This window comes from Tachysurus fulvidraco, chromosome 14 (genome assembly GCF_022655615.1).
Source record: "Tachysurus fulvidraco isolate hzauxx_2018 chromosome 14, HZAU_PFXX_2.0, whole genome shotgun sequence".
Classification (NCBI taxonomy): Eukaryota; Metazoa; Chordata; class Actinopteri; order Siluriformes; family Bagridae; genus Tachysurus; species Tachysurus fulvidraco.
The window spans coordinates 25,505,616-25,527,456 of record NC_062531.1 but is presented as its reverse complement, the minus strand read 5'-3'; the positions used below and the strand labels follow the sequence as shown (position 1 = coordinate 25,527,456).

Below are 21,841 nucleotides of genomic sequence, written 5' to 3'. Positions count from 1 at the left end.
TGTTGCACTGCATGAGGCAAATGATGAACACACCAGATACGGGAAGCACTTATTTCCAGTCCTTTCAGAACAGCACAACAGATATTGCGTCATCGGGGAGCCTTGGCTTATTTGATAATATTACCCTAACCCTGACCCTGACCCTAACGCTAACCCTAACCGTAGTTTTTGGTTGTTTATTTGTTTTCACTGTAAGATAATAAAGCATAATAGATATAAAATATAAAATCTGCTCTCTTTTTTTTTGAAAGAGGGAGCACTTTACATCGTGGTAAAGAAACCCATGGAATTTAGTGAATGCCCACAAGATACTGACTGGTTTTCGGACCACCCCCGGAACCCCAATACAGACAGACCTTTTATTGTGGCCAGCCTAAAGCACACGTGCAGTAATAATGCTGTCTAATCAGCATCGTGACATGTCACCTGTGAGCTGGATGGATTATCTCGACAAAAGAGAAGTGCTCACTAACACAGATTTAGACAGATTTGTGAACAATATTCGAGAGAAATAGATCTTTTGTGTACATAGAAAAAGTCTTAGATCTTTCAGTTCAGCTCATGAGAAATGGGGCAAAAGCAAACGTGTTGCTGTCAGAACCCGGACGGAGGTGGATCGGAGACAGACCCGTACGCAGGATAGCTTCAAATGCATTAGCATATATAGCATATAGCATTAGCATATATATATGAGGAAGACAAACATAATCCACATTACACGGGGCACTAACATTATTATTAATGAAGCCGCGCCGCCTATGGCAACGCGGCTCATATATACAGACAGGGACAATCACACACAATGGGGAACAGGTGTGATGACCGGGAGGAGCAGACGTGGACGGGGCAATCACGTGACACAAACAAACAAACACAAATGCACATGGCCATAAGTCTGCACTGATCCCTGACAGTTGCTTTTATACTTTTGTTCAGTATATAAAGCAGGGGAGGTTCTAGCCCTTCTTTAAGGTGGCTCCAGCCCCCCCCCCCCCTTCTGTGATCTCAGCCACCCTAAAACTATAAGTATAATTTTTACTTTCATAAATAAACAATAAAGATTACGTTAAAATGCAGGACATGTCGTCGACGAGAAAGCGATTTTTTTTACTTTGCTTTTACACGAGTGTGTTGTAGTCTTTCAAAAGTGCGTCTTCAGCTGTCTGCTTTATTTGAACGGAGAAGCTCGGGTACGCGCAGCGTGCACGCGCAGTCAGAGCTGGAGGCGTTTATCTATAACGTTAATCGGCGGAAAGCCGCAAAGACGGCAACCAAAAGCAGTGAAATGTCACTATTCTTATTACCAGAGTTGTAGCACAAACAAAATATTAATGCAAACAATCCATACGATACTAAATAAAAATAACATTTATTGATTCGGTCTTTGTCTTGTGAATATTTATTATTAATGACGTCATTCATCGAACACACTGTTTGTAGAGAACGCACACATACATGAACTGATCTGATTCGAGACTGGCATCATTACATCATGTATAAAATTTTGGTGTCCACTTTTACCATTTAATAATACCATAACTTTTGGCTTACTATGTAGTCATATAATATATAATATAAAACTCTTCTTGTATTAAATTCTCACTGAGAGATAAAACCCCTAAAGATGAAACCCTAGAACCGCCCCTGATATAAAGTTTACCTTCATTAATCACCAACATGCATTAATCAATCAACATACTGTACAGTACATGCTTTTATCATTGTTTAGAATAATTGATTCATTTTGGCACAAAAAAAATCATGAAAAATGGAGAAATCTGGAGCGTTAAAACCTATAACACATTTGGTCTCAGGCGAAAACAGCCGTGGTGACCTTTCACTTTACACTTTATAAAAGTGTTTTCATTAAAGGTATCTGGCAACCGATTTTATTTACTCTTTTAATGTTAGTTGCTGCCTTGCTTCGGACCACTGAATCATTTCCCGTCTCTATCATAACACGAGACTAGTTTGTGTAAATAAAGTTTCCTGGCAGGAAATCAAACCACACTCAGTGCTGCTCCTGAGACATGATTAAGTTTGTGGGGTTGTGTCTGAAAGGGCATTTGACGTACTGTAAATCCTGTGCCATATATGTCTGCTGTGGTGATGGTAAACAGAAAGAAGCTGAAAGATAACACAAAAAAAACGGCTCGGTAAATAGAGCCAGTCTGGTAAAACACCTCAGCGTAGCGAGGTGGAAAATACGCCACACTAATGTCAACAAACTGATTTTTTTTAACTACTGTAAATGAAACCAGCTTGGTGCAGAACAGCAGACCTGAACCTTTTAGAATCGGTCGTGCACTGGATTTATTCGATCGGGTTTGCTGACATCGTGAACATGTAAATGAGAAGAAAGTTAAGCTAACCGTAAGAATGTTTTCCTTTTCTACAAAACCACATTTTCTGACTATATCAAACTTAAAGGTGCGGTGCACGTTGTTTGAGAAATGCTGTTGTTTGAGTCGGGACGACAAACAAGACAAACGTGTAGCCAATGAGCAGAAAGGGGCGTGCCTTGTCAATATGCGGTGGAGAGAGTGTTCAGTGCGCATGACTGACATTAGCATAAAGGGGCGTGTCTTGTCAATATGGGCAGAGAGAGTGTTCAGTGCGCATGACTGACATTAGCATAAAGGGGCGTGTCTTGCCAATATGGGTGGAGAGAGTGTTCAGTGGGCGTGTCTTGTCAATATGGGCAGAGAGAGTGTTCAGTGTGCATGTCTGACATTAGCATAAAGGGGCATGTCTTGCCAATATGGGTGGAGAGAGTGTTCAGTGTGCATGTCTGACATTAGCATAAAGGGGCGTGTCTTGTCAATATGGGCGGAGAGATGGTTCAGTGTGCATGTCTGACATTAGTATAAAGGGGAGTGTCTTGTCAATATGGGCGGAGAGATGGTTCAGTGTGCATGTCTGACATTAGCATAAAGGGGCATGTCTTGTCCATATGGGCGGAGAGATGGTTCAGTGTGCATGTCTGACATTGGCATAAAGGGGCGTGTCTTGCCAATATGGGCAGAGAGAGTGTTCAGTGCGCATGTCTGACATTAGCATAAAGGGGCATGTCTTGCCAATATGGGTGGAGAGAGTGTTCAGTGTGCATGTCTGACATTAGCATAAAGGGGCGTGTCTTGTCAATATGGGCGGAGAGATGGTTCAGTGTGCATGTCTGACATTAGTATAAAGGGGAGTGTCTTGGCAATATGGGCGGAGAGAGTGTTCAGTGTGCATGTCTGACATTAGCATAAAGGGGCGTGTCTTGTCAATATGGGCGGAGAGAGTGTTCAGTGAGCATGTCTGACATTAGCAGAAAGCGGTAAAAACATTGACATGGCGGATAAAAACGAAAAGCGAAAAAAAGGCTTACGATAAGACAAGAAGTAGGACGTGTTAATATAGGATCAGGTTTCCAGCGCTGGAGAGAACTGAAAGTCTTCCGCGTGAAACGGAGCTAAACCTTTCACGCTACAACACACAGTACTACAAAAACACATCTCTATTACCGTAGTATTACTCATTGTGTTCATTTACTTTCAAATGTCAACATTGGCTTTCAAACATCGTGCACCGCACCTTTAATTTATTAAAGAAGCGTGTTATACTTATATAATCACACTTATGTTTAACACTGTGAAATGTCTCAGTAACAGGTTCCTGTTGTCTATCTTCAAATGAATAAGACAAAAAAACTTCATGTTATCGGATAAATTAAGTAGGTAGGATTTTGTATTAGACTCCGAATTCGCCGAGCTTAAACTTCATACTAAATGAAAAGTAAAAAGCAGAATCATCATCGACATTTTTCACATTCCATTACTTCTATAAAGTCTGACTGTACATGTCTTAATTCATGAACCCAATTGTTTAGGATTTATTAAGGTCACCAAAATACTCAGGCGTAAGGAATCCTAGCCTGACGCCGCCGGCTCTTTGTTCCCTTGGCTGTGCTTTGTCTTCTTTATAGTTAATGCGAGCGGTGTGAGTGAGTGAGGTCATGTCTATTAAGACGAATCAATAGAAATGTCTACAGACATGTCCGTTCATGTCAAAATGAATTTGCTTTATCGTCAACGAGGAAAGATTTTAAAACATGGTTGTTGTTTTTTTTTTATGACTGACCTTAGACAGGACCCAATCTGGAGCCCTGAGGAACACCGGTCGGGTCAGATTGCTTATTTGTATATTTCGCAGACCTCTTGTTTTCCTCACACTTTCAGCAGCATGATGTAATCAGACTAACTGTCTACACAGCTGTTGGGTTCCGTTCAAAGCGGTTCAGCAGATCAAATTTAGTGGCACGACAACCTTTTCAGACCTTGACACAATAACGTTTCAGTGAGTCCCGATTAAAACTACAGTTTTCATGAAACATTACTACAGGATGCGGTAGCCTAGCCGTTCAGGTGTCGGACTACCATATTTTTCAGATTTTCAGCTCAAAGCCAAGGTCCTTAGCCAAACAATGAGAGGACATGGAAGTCATTTTGGATCAAGGCATCTGAAAAATGCTGTAGATTCGTAGCACTGAGCTGAGTAAACAAAATCTAATTATTATTGCCATGTGCCAGACTGTGAAGCAAGAGGTCTGGTTTTGCTAGAATCTCCTCTGTATTATCGTGTCGTGTTGTGTTGTGTTGTCTGACTTGAGGAATTCCCACTCTGGCTCTGACACATCACGAATTAACGATCGGAAAACATCTTCAGACTCTGGATTCAGATTTCTCGATAAACTGCTTTCGCTGGAATAAACCACAAAAGGTCTTTTCTGACATTAGCAAAGTAATCAGATCCAAAGCAGCTGTATGTGTACTGAATATCTGTAAGTGGCCTCGGTACTCGTTGACGTCTGGCGCTCTGTGACGTCGATCAGAAACCCAAATGTTTTTTGAGATTTATACACTAAGTGCATCACAAACTTTCACATGATTCTACACCAGTGTGTAACATTGCATAAAAAAATGACACGCTGAGATTTTCGCCGATGCAGATCGAACAAGCGATGAGCCAACGACGCAATCGAATCCTGTGTACGTCAGCACGGGCAGTAGCGCTGAAATAAGAAGGAACCGAAAGCAGGAGGTTTGTAGTTATTAGATGTTTTATCAGCTCAGTGAATGAAATTCTGTATAGAGGAACAGGAAGTAGGACAGAGGTCCACTAACTTCGTGTTTGGATAACTAGCGATGGATTCTCAGTGAAAGTCTCTTGTGAAACTAATCCTGACTTGAAATGAACCTTGAGTCAATCGCGCTATGACGCTAAGCTAGCACGAAAGCTTGACCTTCTTGTCGTGTCGCTAGTCTGAATTTTTACTTTACAACATCGGGAGTATTTGTTTATTTCTATCTACACAAGCTGCTATCGAATGTTCTATATTTTTATAGATTTCTTGATGAACCAGCAGATTTTCAGGAGTTTCAGGAGTTTCATTTCGTTCTTTAGTAGAGAACGGGGCTGCCAAATTTTGAGTTCAGCTTAGAGTGAGATTTTTTGGGAGGCGGGGCTTTGGTTATGGGGAGGGGCTTGTGGAGGGGCGTGGCTTGTGTGGAAAAAAATACAAACACAAAATTCTTGCATTAGCAGAAGTGTATTAAGTATATATTGATTGTCAAAGTATTTGGTATCTGTACAGAATTTCTGGGGAGATTTACATTACATTTCATTTTCACAAACATTTTACGGCGATAGGATTAACACGTGATTAACATGTTCACAGATTAACAGGTGATTAACATGTTCACAGACTAACACGTGATTAACATGTTCACAGACTAACACGTGATTAACATGTTCACAGATTAACACGTGATTAACATGTTCACAGATTAACACGTGATTAACATGTTCACAGAGTAACATGTTCACAGATTAACACATGATTAACATGTTCACAGATTAACATGTTCACAGATTAACACGTGATTAACATGTTCACAGAGTAACACGTGATTAACATGTTCACAGATTAACACGTGATTAACATGTTCACAGATGAACACGTGATTAACATGTTCACAGATTAACACGTGATTAACATGTTCACAGATTAACACGTGATTAACATGTTCACAGATTAACATGTGCTCTATTGTAAGTGCTGGTGGCTGATTTTGCAGCCTTTATCATTGATGTGGAAGGCCACCAGTCAAATATCTGGACATGATTGATGAGTTGTGATTGATATAAATAAAATCATTATAATATGGGATGTCGTTGACTTGACTTGATTCTCACTCTCACTCACTCATCTTCTACCGCTTATCCGAACTACCTCGGGTCACGGGGAGCCTGTGCCTATCTCAGGCGTCATCGGGCATCGAGGCAGGATACACCCTGGACGGAGTGCCAACCCATCACAGGGCACACACACACACACTCTCATTCACTCACACACTCACACACTACGGACAATTTTCCAGAGATGCCAATCAACCTACCATGCATGTCTTTGGACCGGGGGAGGAAACCGGAGTACCCGGAGGAAACCCCTGAGGCACGGGGAGAACATGCAAACTCCACACACACGAGGCGGAGCCGGGAATCGAACTCCCAACCCTGGAGGTGTGATGCGAGCATGCTAACCGCTAAGCCACCCGACTTGACATTCTGTTCTTAGGAAACAATAATTAACAGGCATGTCCAGATATTTGTCATCTGGAAATGCTTTTGTACTATTTTTTATGATAAAGTTATGTAAAACAACTGCTCAGTGCTGCAAAACAAACAACTCTAACGCTAATGCTAACTTAACTCTATATAAACTATATAACAGCATAGGCCTAACCTGGGCGGAGTCAAACACATCCAGGCTTTCATCCAGACCTCTGTTTTGTGTCTGCTCTGCACAAATTCCTCTCCAATACCTCACTGTGTTGTGCTCTAGGTGTAGATGAGTGGACAGTAGACCCGTCTCCATGCTCAGGACCACCCAGTCTCTCCTGACTGACTAGTAAACACAATTACACAATCGTTTTTCTTTTTAAGCTCCTGTGTTTGACTCGAACAGACTTGATCTGAGCTGGGTTTAATCCAAGTCTCATTAAGCTCGTGAATAATACATCCTCCGACCCTTTCTGACGGCTTAAACAAAACCCCGAACATGTAGAGAGGAAGAAGAATGAGACAGATGAAAATATCTCAATGGAGTCAGATAATCAATCAGATGTATGTTGTCGGAGTCAGATATTTAGACGATACACGTATCTAATCTTCGCTCGCATCGACTTAACACCGATTTATAGTTTATTCCTCATATTTCTGCAACTTTTCTATCAAACATCTGATGATTTTAGATTCTGCGAGTATCTTTTATAAATGAAGAAATGAGGTAAAATGTGTGAGTGACAGTAACGAGTCAGACAATCAGAACATTACGCAATGACCGGATCGAACCTACGACAGCAGATGACAGGCTACCGTACTTCTTCATTACAACATACTCTGATTCGCTTTAAATAAAAGATGAGGGTTTTTGTTTTCTTCTACTATAATAATATAAACCGTAATAACTAGAAATTTCTAACCGGAAATCATTGAGTTACTTATTTTTTAAGTTACTTATAGTTATCTATCTTATCTATCTATATTTCTATATATATATAAACACATATGGTTTCTGATTTTGCACATGATGCAAGCACATGATTACTCCTGAAGTGAAACCAGGAACTTGAAGAGTTTGATATTTCTTTGTGGAATTAGGAAGATAAATGAATGAAAGTGAGACCGATTTCAACACATCGAGACTGAAGGAGGTTTAGTTCAGCACTTTAAACCCGCACGTGTTAGCCTCTTAGCTTAGCTTCTCAGAGGTCACTTGCGAAACGTGTCTCGGGTAAAATATTTGCTAGGAAAAGAATTAGATCCGCAAGAACTCAAAGGGAATCGATTGGTTTGTGAGAGAAAATACACAGAAAGTTAAACCGAGAGGCCGACGCAAACAAAGCGTGATTTAAACAAAGCATGATGGTAAAACCTCCGCGGGACATAAAAGCCTTTATTATCACCACATGTACATTACAGCACAGTGGAATTCTTTTCTTCACATACCCCAACTGAGGAGTTCGGGGTCAGAGTTTGGGGCAGCTATGATACAGCACCCCTGGAGCAGGGAGGGGATGAGGGCCTTGCTCAAGGGCCCAGCAGTGGCAGCTTGGCTGTGCTGGGCCTTGAACCCCGATCCTCCGAACCCCAATTCTCCGATCAACAACCCAGAGCCTTAACCAGTTGTGCCACCACTGCCCCAAACTCTGCCCCAAACTCTGCCCCAAACTCTGCCCCAAACTCTGCCCCAAACTCTGCCCCAAACTCTGCCCCAAACTCTGCCCCAAACTCTGCCCCAAACTCTGCCCCAAACTATGCCCCAAACTCTGCCCCAAACTCTGCCCCAAAATCTGCCCCAAACTATCTCCATCATATCCCCATATCATGAGTACAGGACCAGGGCTGATTTTCATGAAGATCTCAGAAAGCTCCTAATGTATGTAGCTTAAACATCTCTAACTGTGATTGAGGACCAGACCAACTCTGAACAATAACTTTCTTCTTAAAGAGGAGGCGGGGCTTAAACCTGTTACTAGGTGACACATTCTTTTAAAGACTGTGATTGGTCCAATAAAATAATAAATATTAGTGTTTTTTTTTAAAGGTTGTTATAAACCTGTACTTTGTCTTTATATTAATATATTTGAGAGTATATCGTGTAGGGTGTGTGTGTGTGTATGTGTGTGTGTGTGTGTGTGTGTGTGTGTGTGTGTGTGGCGGAGATGACATGTGATCTCTACTATGATTGGTCACAAAAATAATCCCTACATGATCTCTATCACCTTTCAGTCATTTCCGTCTCCTCTGATAAAGAAACTCATGACTCACGACTCCTAACACTTTCTGTCCCTCTTTTAATGATCAAGATGCTTTATGAATAACTTTTATCTTTACTCTCATTTTAAGGGGAAATGCCCACATTTCTAAGAATTTTACTAGAATTTCATGGCTAGGAGAAACTTTTTACACTGAGAATATTCCTGAATATGAGCCCCGATCTCATAAGTGTCTGATATGTACAGTATGACGTCACCACACTGTTTATTATGAGATTAGCAGGTTTCCTGATCACTTTAACTTTCTCATAACCTCCCGTAAGATCACAGAATTTACACCAGCCATGACGAGGCGTTTATAAGCAAAATGGAAAGATTGAAAAGTTTGATCCATTATGTCAGAATGGAGGAGGAAGAAAGTCAGAAGAATGTTTTGTGGATTAATTCGAACCATCTGATGTATTGCCCTGAGCAATAGGAGACAAAAGCTGAGAAAATCGTTTGGACTTTTGGAAATTTAATGTGCCAGGAGTTTTTTTTTTTTTTTTGGGGGGGGGGGGGGGGGGAAACGTTGACAGCTTTATATTTAAAGTGCCACAGCTGCAGAGTTGGAAAAATATAACAGCTGGTTCCGCCCGACTGGTACAGAAGATCAGTAGATCTATCACATCATCCGGAGCCGTCTCTAGGAGTCAGTGGGTTTGAGGGGGAATTACACACACACACACACACACACACACACACACACACACACACACACACACACATACACTCACACACACACTCCACCTACCGTATTTTTTTTTTGTTTTGGAGAACACTGAACATGGAAGGAATTCAGACAATGACTCAGGAGGCTCAGGATCAACACCCTGACAACAACGAGAACACGGCTTGGGAAAATCAAATGCTCAGTTTGATTTATTTATCATCACTTTACACAAGAGCTTTCCATCTGCTTCCAATAGAAGCCTTTACCGATCTGATCGTGTCCGACGAAGCGGATCGTCGCACTTTATCATCGATCTTCATTACTCTTTATATTATCCAAAGCACTCTGAGAGTCGGCGTGTGCAGGACTACGGCACGTCACCATCGCAGAAATGACTCGCCGTAATTCCAAGGATTTTTAAAAAAAGACACAGACGCCCGGAACGTTTGGGACGAGACGCCTCGTCACGTTCGATTAGCAAAAACTTCTCGGCTCCAAATCATCTGGAACTTCATCATTACTGTAACAGTACAGACACGATGTCTAGACTGGTTCCCAGTTTCAGTGTCTCTTAGAAACTTTCATTTCAAAGTCTTTTTTTTTCCTTTTTTTTTTTAAATAGTAAATCAATATAAATGTCAATACATTTTTAAACCTATCTAAATATAAAAAAAAAAAATCCTGAATTTTCTTTACGAATTCGATCCTTCTGGATGTCGCCATTTTAAAAAAACGTTTAACTGAATGGTTTTGATTCCAGATATAAAGTTTTATATATTTTTTTTAAAGTTCTGTTTATAATCATAACCATTCGAGGTCATAAAATCGTCTAACGAATCGTCTCCCGTGTCTCGTCATCGCTTATTAATATTCGTTCCTTTTTAATGTTCTTTAATAAACATCTTACTTTGGATACACAGACGATATCAGCTGCCAATTTGATTACTTTGACTTCCACAGAATGAAGATTTGTTTGCTGATTCATTGCTAATGAGATTATTATTTCATCAGATTTTGGGGTTGAAAATATTTTGTTTTTTATTATTTTACTTGCTTTTTGAATCTTTTTTTGCTGGAGAAAATACAAATAAAATACAACTCGTTTATGGGATTCTTTCTAATAGTGAATAATCTATTTAAAAAAAATAATAATGTTGTGGTGTAGCAAAAAAACCATGATTTTATTCTGTCCAAAAAAATCATGTTAATAACTATGATATTAACCTGGGAAAGTTGCCTGTATTGTTTCTTTAAAGGGATAGAAAATACTGACTTAAGGCACAAACTGTTTTAAATTTAATTTAAATGTCAAATGCAAATTTAAAAAAAAAAAATTAAAGAAAGAAACACCAGATGACACTTATCTCTGCTTGACATGTCAAGCCGTCAGAACGAAACGAAAAGATAAAACATCGGAAACGAATTTGGACTTTTTGCTTTTTATTATTTATTTAAATGAAAACATACATGAAAACATTTTTAAACATCAGTTTCCATCGAATAAAAGTAAAAAACAAACAACAGGGTTTCAAAAATCCGTGTTTTTATACATTCTGAAAATTTCATTCGTGAAAAAAAACAAAAAACAAAAACAAAAAAAAAAACGTTCAAATTTCAAATTTCAAAACACTGGAAAGATAAACAATGATGGAACTACAGAAAAATGACTCGCTTAAATATGTAGTAATGCAAAGAGGAAAAAGCTTGTAAAGCTCTAAAATATTAGGATATTACATAGATAATAAATATTTATGCGGCTCCGCATGGACGCAGAGGGAAGCAAAACTGTAGCAAAGTATTTATTATAATGAGGCTCAGGGAAAAAATAAAACTAATTTCTAAAGCTCTTTATGACTGTTTCCTGAGAATATAATTGTACATGTGTATTCATTTATTGCTGCAGGATGTTGTACCAGCTGGATGTTTACTAGTATGTGACGGATATGTCCGGCTGCTATCTACAAAATGACTGACGGTGGCACCGCATGACATGGATCCACAAATTCACTTAGAACATACACTGTGAAAAATTTGTAAAAACATTAACTTTTTTTTCTTCAAAAATATTAGCATTTAATTTAAACACTGTGCTAATCTGCGATATTTTTTTTGTCAGCCAGCACTGCGATTTCTTTCAGCGTTGACAATCGCGATTATAAATAAAACAGAACGCTAAAAAATCCAAAAAAAAGATGGACGTGAGATTTTGTTTATATATCATTTGTTCGTCGTCGTAACTTCACTTAAAAGTTATTAATTTTTTTTTTTTTTTTTTTTTTTTTTTACAAATTTACAAATTAAAGTTTCTGTTCAACAAACGTTCAAGGTGACGGTTTTGACTGATGTGGCTACTTTTTTATTTATTTATTTATTTATTTAAACAAATTTACAAATTAAAGTTTCTGTTCAACAAACGTTCAAGGTGACGGTTTTGACTGATGTGGCGTTTACAAGAGAAAGTGCTAAACATAAGCATTTGAATTCTGCAGCTAGCAATTTAGCTAGCATTTGTCCGTCTATCTATCTAGCTTCCTAGCCAACGTCGTCCGTCCTGTGATTACTTTACACAACTTGCCGATTTTTACGATCCCCTTAGGATCGACTTCACACCCTGAGCTTGTGTTCGGCTGTTAGCCGTTCACCTCTTCCCACATTAGCACCTCTTCTAGTCCCATTTAGCACTTTTTTCACCAGACGACATACACATATGTAGCTTTTTTTTTTTTTGTAAGACAACCAGACTTATTCTTTTAATGGCCCTTCTTCCATTTAGTTTTTATCATGTTAGTGTTGCTTGTAGTTGCACAGATCAATATGTAATGCTTTTTTTTTGTTGTTGTTGTTTTGTTTTTTTTTTGTTACATTCACTCAAGCTATGATCATGCACAGTTCATGCTAGCATGGCACCCGGGTTCTAATGTGTTAGTGCACGTTAAAGGCAGTGGACCATCAGTGTATCTTCTGGAGCATCACGTCGACCATAAAAATGCTAAATTAAGGCATGTAAATACAACAGCACCCAGTTTTGGCTGAGAACAGAGAAAAGTCATAGGAGAGAACAGTACAGCTGAGTCAGACCCGTCTGATCAGGCTGTGCAACGCTGGCAAGACTGTTAGTGGAGCTTTGATTAGTTTAGTCTATGCATGGGATTAGATGATGTTAGATGGTGATTATGTTCTGTGGAACAGTTCATAAGTCCTTTCTTTCCGAAACAAAATTGACAACGAGGAAGGTTTTGGCCGAAACGTCTCCACTACAGTCGATGAGCGGCACATTTCCGCTCAGCACCTTGACTTTGTCACCTTTATAGAAAATATGGGACACTTCGGAGGAGACCGATTTAACCCAGTGTTTCTTACTGTAAACCGTTTCGTAGACCTTATTAACGATCAACGGCTTCCAGCCGTACGAGCCTGTGTACTTGGTGATATTGTGAGACAGATCGATCTGCCCTTGCTTGGGATTATTTCCATAGTCTGCGTACGTTATCTGCAGGCTGAAACGGTACCAGCCGTCGTGCGGCATGACCAGAGTCTCGCCATCGTCGATCAAGGTGAAGTCATCCGTGGGAGGATAAGACTTCCATGTCAGCTTCGATCTTGTCAAGTTCATGCAATCTGAGACTACCAGGAAGAAACAGAGAATATTAGACTCACATCTATACAAATACAGCTATAAAAGACACAAGATACTCATACATAGATCAAGGGCTTTTTCAGTTCTGCTCTGTCTTCAGCGGTTTGTCTACAATGTTAGCACTCTGACTGAAGTGCATTAGCTACGACTTGTTCATAACACGCTAGGTGATACCCTGTGATACCTGATAGCGATACCTTCCTTGTTTACACAGGTTTTCCCAGTCGGAACAGGGCTGATAATGTTAAAAGCATCTGCTACATGCTACACATAAGCAATGTTTACTCTCATCCACAGTACAGTGTTTATATTGAGTTACTCATCCACCACAAACCTCTCCCTTCTCTCTATCAGAGGAAAACAGAGATTTCATTAGAAGCTCGACTGTACTGTGTGATGTTGCTCAAGTGGCAGTCCCTCAATGATTAATACACGATTGTCATGCTAGCTCTCACTTTACACTAGCTCTCACTTTACACTAGCTCTCACTTTACACTAGCTCTCACTCTATGCTAGCTCTCACTTTACACTAGCTCTCACTTTACACTAGCTCTCACTCTATGCTAGCTCTCACTTTACACTAGCTCTCACTCTATGCTAGCTCTCACTCTATGCTAGCTCTCACTTTACACTAGCTCTCGCTTTACACTAGCTCTCGCTTTACACTTGCTCTCGCTTTACACTAGCTCTCACTTTACACTAGCTCTCACTCTATGCTAGCTCTCACTTTACACTTGCTCTCACTTTACACTTGCTCTCGCTTTACACTAGCTCTCGCTTTACACTTCCCCTTGCTTTACACTAGCTCTCGCTTTACACTTGCTCTCGCTTTACACTAGCTCTCGCTTTACACTTGCTCTCACTTTACACTAGCTCTCGCTTTACACTAGCTTTCAGTCTATGCTAGCTCTCACTCTATGCTAGCTCTCACTCTATGCTAGCTCTCACTTTACACTAGCTCTCACTTTACACTAGCTCTCACTTTACACTAGCTCTCGCTTTACACTAGCTCTCACTTTACACTAGCTCTCGCTTTACACTAGCTCTCACTTTACACTAGCTCTCACTTTACACTAGCTCTCACTCTATGCTAGCTCTCACTCTATGCTAGCTCTCACTCTACGCTAGCTCTCACTCTACGCTAGCTCTCACTCTATATGCTAGCTCTCACTCTATATGCTAGCTCTCACTCAATGCTAGCTCTCACTCTAAGCAAGCTCTCATTCTACACTAGACCTTGCACTATGCTAACATTATTTTCTTGCTAACAGCTCGAGGTTGTGATGTTACGCTGCCAGGATGTTATTTGGACACAAAAACACTAGTTTTGAAAGCATGAATAAAGCGACTGTGTTTCTAGCAATATATTTATTCCGGTGAGTGATTGGCTACTTCAAATAAAATCACATTAGAGAGCTTGTTAGACCTGTTAGAATTTCTCCCTCTTTATCGTATAAATAATCACACACTTATCACTGTTTACTTAGGAGAGCAGATCCTATCAGCCCAGGAGAATAAACCGTAGTCTAAACACGCAGATCAAAGCTCTCACAGATCACCTGAGGTCAGATACCACGTACTATAGGAGTTTAGGACCAAGAACGAAAGACCAAGAGTTTAGGACCTGTCTTCTAACAGGACATTAAAGACCATGTTCATGTCTGGCAGTAAAAAGAAGAAGTGTTTTTTGTTTACTTGTCAGGAAAGCCGTGAGAGGTGTCTGAACATCTGCGCTCATCAATTCTTCACCGGTTGCTTTAGATCTTGCGAATGTTTCTGGAAAAGAAGGGAAAAAGATTATTTATGGATATCATTTATATGGCAGCTGTGTTTAGTTAAAAAAAATAAAAAAAGACTTGAACAGCACTAAGAATTACCTACCGTTTGCCTTCTCCTTGTTCATGATGTCATTATTCTGGGGGGAAAAAAAAAACAGACCAAGATTAATTAAAAAAAAAAAAAAACTGAAAGCAGAAGCTGACGTTTTTACATTGGTTGTTTTGAAGTTAATGTTTTTTACCACACGAGGACCATGAACATGAACTGACATGATTCATGTTCATCTGTCATCAGCCTCTGAATGAAGTGAGTGAAATATGTTTCAGATTAATTTACTGCACTTAGCCCGAACAGCCGAGAGCATGAGCTGAGAGAAACGTTCGGCGTAGAGACGACAGAAGTGTGCTCGTTCTTCTTCCTCTTGTCGGATTTCATTTATTTCCCCAAATCTTTCATCACTTTCACCATTTCACAATTTTTTCTTCCCATAGCTTGTGTACTGAGGAGCTTAAATCATGGTTCTGATTTATTCTGAATACTTTCAAGATGCAGGCATGAAACCTGATATATCAGAGAGAGAGAGAGAGAGAGAGAGAGAGAGAGAGAGAGAGAGAGAGAGAGAGAGAGAGAGTGCTCACTGTCCTAAAACAGAGTGAATAAGCTGCTTAATATCACACACACACACACACACACATGTGGATGAGAGGCATGAGGAGCTTCAGCATCGTAACAGGAAGAGACACCTTAATCACTCTGTTTTAGGACAGTGAGCACATGATCACTCTCTCTTCTCTCTCTCTCTCTCTCTCTCTCTCTCTCTCTCTCTCTCTCTGTCAGTCCCACATCAAGTCAAATATTTATCTAACTGATGATCAAATCAAATAAAGACTTCTATTTTTTTCTTCTTTCAGAAACACAGACACTGAATAAGGGACACATTTACACGTGTGATTTTGTTGCTTCTCTTCAAACCGAGAATAAATCAGATTCTTTAAATACTTTTTAATTGAAATAAATAAATAAATAAACAGGACAAATTCAGCCCCATGTCACCACCTCCAGGTCTTATTTACTTTCCACCAGATGACCTCCAGGTCTGAGATGTTTCTTTATATAATAAGGTTCAAAATCAATTCATTACTTTTTTTAACAAATGATAAAATAAATAAATAAATAAATAAATAATCTATAAAAAAAAATTTTGATTAAAAAAAAATGCTGCTTATTTTATCAGCACGGAAACTTAATGAACAGCAGAATGATGTGATTAACGACCAGAGCGCACGAGCTCGAGCAGGAACGGGACACACGTTCATGTCAGTTTTCCCGCAACATGCCCCAGAGATGATTATTAATGAACCGTGAATAAACAAAACACTGGATAAAATGTGTACCTTGCCATCGGGAACCTGCTGAATGCACCGTATGACGGAGAAAACCGTGCAGACGATAAGCAGGATGAAAATGAGCATGCGGCTGATGCACAGCTCGCGCCGGAGGGATCGCTGGTTGCGCAGGATCGCGTCCGTCTCCATGAAGATCGTGTAAGACTCGCGACTTTCCGGGCAACTGTCCTTCAACTCCATGGTTGGTCGATCTTCAGATATCCAGCTCACCAAAAGCGCACCAAAGCTCACATCCTCTGCTCACACGCCACTAGGCTATTTATAATGGTGTGTGTGATGGTGTGTGCGTGTTGCGTTTTTTTTTCCCGACGCTTCAAAACAACCTCCTTTACTTAAATTCTCTCTCTCTCTCTCTCTCTCTCTCTCTCTCTCTCTCTCTCTCTCTCTCTCTCTCTCTCTCTCTCTCTCTCTCTCTCTCTCTCTCTCTCTCTCTCTCTCTGTCTTTCTCATGCGGTTTTAAATGCATGTGCGCTTCCTGTCAGCCCATAACACACACACACAGAGACACACTTACACACACATACACACACACACTCACACACACACACACACACACACTCACACACACTCACACACATACACACACACACACACACACACACACACACACACTCACACTCACTCACACACACACACACACACACACACACACACACACACACACACACACACACACACACACGCGCGCTTGAATGGCTTTGTGCCGGGCAACCGTCCAATTTTTTTCTTTTAGGAGCCAGGCAGAATTCACAAGAGAGACAAAAATGTGACTCAGCAGTGATGTAACCAAGTTAATTTGTTAAAAAGATCTTGTAAGAGATTCAGCCCATATCAGTAACATCAGTATTGACGTGAAACGTGACTTAAGAGGCTTTCGGAATGTGTTTAAGTGAAAGTGACGTGACATACGGCTAAGTACGGTGAACCATTCTCAGAATTCGTTCTCTGCCTTTGACCCATCCAAAGTCCACACACACAGCGTGAACACACACTGGAGCAGTTGGGGGGTTTGGTGCCTTGCTCGAGGGTACCTCAGTCATGGCTGGCCTGAGACTCGAACCCCTTCAACCTTAGGATTACTAGTCAGACTCTCTAACCATTAGGCCACGACCTGCCCTGAAAGTTAAGATACAGACCCAGGTTATCACACCACACTCTCGCAGAGACAGGACACTAAACCTTGAAACATTTCCCTGGCAGTGGTGGGATTTGAACCCATGCCTCCAAAGAGACTGGAGCCTAAATCCAGCGCCTTAATAAATGCATATATTGAATCAATTACCCCTGGGGCAAATTACAGCCAAGTGGTTACTTTACTCCTGAAGCATTGCTGGTACAGTATAATAAATAATCACTTTTCATTTTCTGACATGACGGCCCCACACACACACACGGCCCCACACACACACACACACACACACACACAGCCCCACACACACACACACAGTCCCACACACACACGGCCCGCCACACACACACGGCCCCACACACACAGCCCCCCCCACACACACACACACAGCCCCCCCCACACACACACAGCTCACACACACAGAGCCACACACACCCACACACACACACACCCCTGGGTTGGTAGCTGTCACGTGATGGTGTGTAAAATAAAATGGGGAAGAACAAAAAAATGTGATTCATACAACAGAAAGTTTGTAAGTTATACATAAGCACATATGTATTTATTAAGGAGAATCAAGCACACTTTGTCGTCATGCCGTTCCAGTGCACACTTTAGTATAAAGTCCGAATACAAGACAACAACACAAGGACGAAGTTCGCACAAGTTTTGGATTGCACAAGGAATTGTACAAATTGCGTAACAGGATTAAACTAAAACTATGTCATGCAAATGGTGGAGCGGAGAAAAAGCTCTCGATAGACAGAACTCTTGAAGAAGTATCTACTGTACCACGGTACAACTAAACACGCTAATTATTTCTCCTAATGTCTCTGCCAAAGATGTTGTCAACTTTACTGACCACTGAGTCAGCTTTCTCTTCTTCCTGTACACAATCTTGCTCCCAAAAGCAGCTGCTGAATTTCAGGGCAAACAAAGTTCGCACATTCAGGCCTCCATAAGCATTTACTAGCAGGTTACAGCGTGTCAGATGACGCATCTGAACTTGGCATGGTTGCCACGAAGTTGGCAGCAACTCGTTCGGGTGGCAGATCCATAATTTTTCAATTGGCCATAAAATTGCCCACTTACGTGGTAAGACAAACAAAAGGATTCCGTTTGCCCGGGTTTACAATAAAAAGAAAACATGACAAACCACAACACCACTGATGCTGTAGTTCTGTCTGTTAGCAGATCTGCTATTTCTTAACAGGAAAAAATTCTAGCAAAGACATATTTGTTAATATTAGATACCAGGAGACCAGGACAGACATATTTATTACATGACTGATCAAAGCTAACAAGCCAGAGGTGATATGGCAGGAACACCGGCAAGGGCGTGGCACCTCAAACATAGAAACAACAAAACACACGAATAAGAGCACGCCCTCTGTTGGTCAGGTTGAGGACTGACAGATTTCCTGACAAGATTGTTCCAATAAAAGGACAGTCTTTTAGGCCAGAGTAATACAGGACACTGTATTACTGAATTGTGGACATTTATACTGTACATATGTTCATGATACCCTCAGCATCTTCTGTTGATTTGTGGTTCACTTGAAGCTTTCAGATCAACGTTTATTCTTTCTTGGTGATTAGTTGCTTTATAGATTTGCAGACAATTGATTGTATAGATGGGGGACACGGTGGCTTAGCGGTTAGCACGTTCCTCACAAATTCAGGGTTGGGGGTTCGATTCCCGCCTCCGCGTCGTGTGTGTGGAGTTTGCATGTTCTCCACCGTGCCTCGGGGGTTTCCTCCTGTTATATAATTATTATTATTGATTTGTGCATTGCTCCAAAGGAAAATCGTTTTTTTTTTCACTGAAGAATTACTTGTATTTTTTTTAATAGACAGTGGTAACTTGGACAAAAAGCATCTGTCTACAATGCTAGGCCCTTTCACTGCTACAGGTCTGCTCCACATTAATTCCTCATTATTTATAAAAGCAGCCAGTCTGAGGTTTCAGTCTTCCACATTGTTTAAAGAAACAGTCATGTCTGAATAGCTAATGCAGGAAATTAAAAATTAAGTACATGTGTTTCTAATCATAATTGTTTTTTTATTGAGGTCTTGATTTGCCAAAAGAATTGTCCTGGTTGTATACTGACTCAATCCTGTACATGCAGATCACTGTAGGGCTGTTATTGGCACACACACAAAAAAAAGAACTATTGTCGTGTTGACTTGAGCTTATGGGTTTCACTTCTCCTTTACGTTTACACTCACATACTATGCTCATGTACATATACGTATAATTAACATATAAGAGAAACGCTGAATGAATGAATACTGCTGCAGATCTTGGAGTGAATCTTCCCAGTGTCTCTTCAGGCTCACCCTTTTCCTCCTAACCTTTGGTCCTTCTATGTCGATTGCCTCCTCCGGACTTTATGTCTCTATCGCCGTGTTATTAAACTGCTTATTCAGTTTCCTGCATGTTATCAGTTTGGTTTGTATTTATATATGATGTATTGTGATAACACAGGGTGTGAACAACTTCCTCGGGAGCTCGTAAGAACATAGATGAATGGAGAACGGAGATCAAGCTTACTTTTTAACTGTAGACCGACATGACACCTTAGCTGTAATCGATCGTAGTCGCACAGTTTTAGACGCGATCGTAAACAAAATGTTTCTTTAGGCTTTTGAGGGTTAACCGGGTTATATATTTGTATTATGTAAGAATAGGCAATAAAATGATGGCCAATGTAAGCCAGGTTTGCTCCTCTGATAGTACAAACATAAAGCCACACTAATCTAGCATGATTCTTCATTACAGAATACCATCAGACTGATTCCTCGGATGCTCCTAGTCCTGGTGATGACTAGTACCCCTTTTCAACCAAAAAGAACCAGGTACTGGTTTAGAGCTAGCGCTGGTGCTGGTTTAAAATTGGTTCCACTGGCAAACCTTCTAAGAACCGGTTTGCCTTTCCACCGGTTAGAGAGCATCACAGAGCCGAGTCTGACGTCACCGTATACGTGTCACGTTACACGGCGACGTTAGCGCAGCAGCGACAAACACAAACGCAACATCAACAATGGCGGATGTTGCTTTACTGTTAATGCTCATGGCTTTGCGAACCTACATCGGCATCCAAACGTGGCGAATCCGACGTGTACGTGCAGCTGTATGTAATCTGTATAAACGGAGGTTGTGATCCTGTGTATTAAACATCAGTATACTTAAGGTACATTATCACAGGCCCTAACAGTAGCCCCGCCCCCAGGTGCTAACAGTAGCCCCGCCCACAGCCCCTGACACAAGCAGTTCTTAAGTCTAGATCAGCAACATATTGGTTCTACTTAAGAACCACTTTTCCTGGTTCAGAGCCGATGCTTTGGCCGGTGCTTTGGAAAACGAAAGAAGTGGTTCTAGTTTAGGCTCCGAACCTTCACTCAAACTGCCTCGGTGGAAAAGCTGCATAGATGAGTATCTGTAGTGGGTTGGACTGGACTTATAAATCATCACAACACACTACAGACACAAAACTGCCCTGACATGGGCTTGTTTTTATTCCAATTTTCCCCAGATACTTGATTCTGCACCCAGGACCTATTTGGGGGCAATAATGTCTGGTTCCTACTTCTCTGGAACAAGATTGACTGGTTAAAAAAAAAAGTTGGCAGGCCAGAAGACACTGGCAAGAATTCTGGGGAAAAAAGTCACTGGAAAAAAATTCTAGCACTATTCAAACACAATGCCTCCCTCACTTCATGACTGACCAGACAAACCTTAACCCAAACCGAAAGCCAGCCAAAGTGTCTAATTAACATCCAAGCTACAACACAAACTGAAAGTCATACAACAAGTACTGTAAGTATCCATCCAAAATGTGAGCAACAGACTATTCAGAATGAGCAATAGGCTGCACCTCTGCAGAGCGAGGAGAGTACGGAGTCTGCTGTTACAATAAGCTCCACTCTTCTCTTACTGTATGTGAAGGCTTTCCGCTAGACAATGGAGCGTGACTATGGGGATAGGCAATCATTCATTCATTCATTCATTCATTCATTCACGAGAGTTTACATTAGTAACTCTGATGTTGGGATGTTGAGGAGACTCCAATCCATCATGTCAAGTTCTTTAACCCTAACCTCCATGCCATGTCTTCATGGAGCTGGTTTGCACTGCTGCATATCATGCCGGAGCATGTGTTTGGGTCTGTTACTGTAATTAGGAAGCACTAAAGGGAAATGGGTGTGATGGTCATGGGGTGCACATACTTTTGTTAATTGAGAGATCTGCAGCTGTACAAAAATTTAGGAGCAACTCCGTTTTTCAAGGTTAATTCTCTTTCCAAGAAATGTAAGGACTTAGATGATGTTCCAGATGGAAGAATATATGTC

The 21,841-nt window shown here is 40.8% G+C and overlaps 1 protein-coding gene across 1 annotated transcript; it reads right to left on the bottom strand.

Annotated features, from left to right (window-relative positions):
- Window positions 1-11,886: 11,886 nt before the first annotated feature.
- Window positions 11,887-16,762, bottom strand: si:ch211-158d24.4 (uncharacterized protein LOC560966 homolog). Its single transcript, XM_027179430.2, has 4 exons — window positions 16,348-16,762; window positions 15,056-15,089; window positions 14,870-14,950; window positions 11,887-13,161 (listed from the first exon to the last, which is right to left on the bottom strand). Exons 1-4 carry the CDS (start codon window positions 16,537-16,539, stop codon window positions 12,728-12,730), a joined length of 741 nt encoding a protein of 246 aa, XP_027035231.1. The 5' UTR covers window positions 16,540-16,762; the 3' UTR covers window positions 11,887-12,727.
- Between the last annotated feature and the right edge of the window lie 5,079 nt (window positions 16,763-21,841).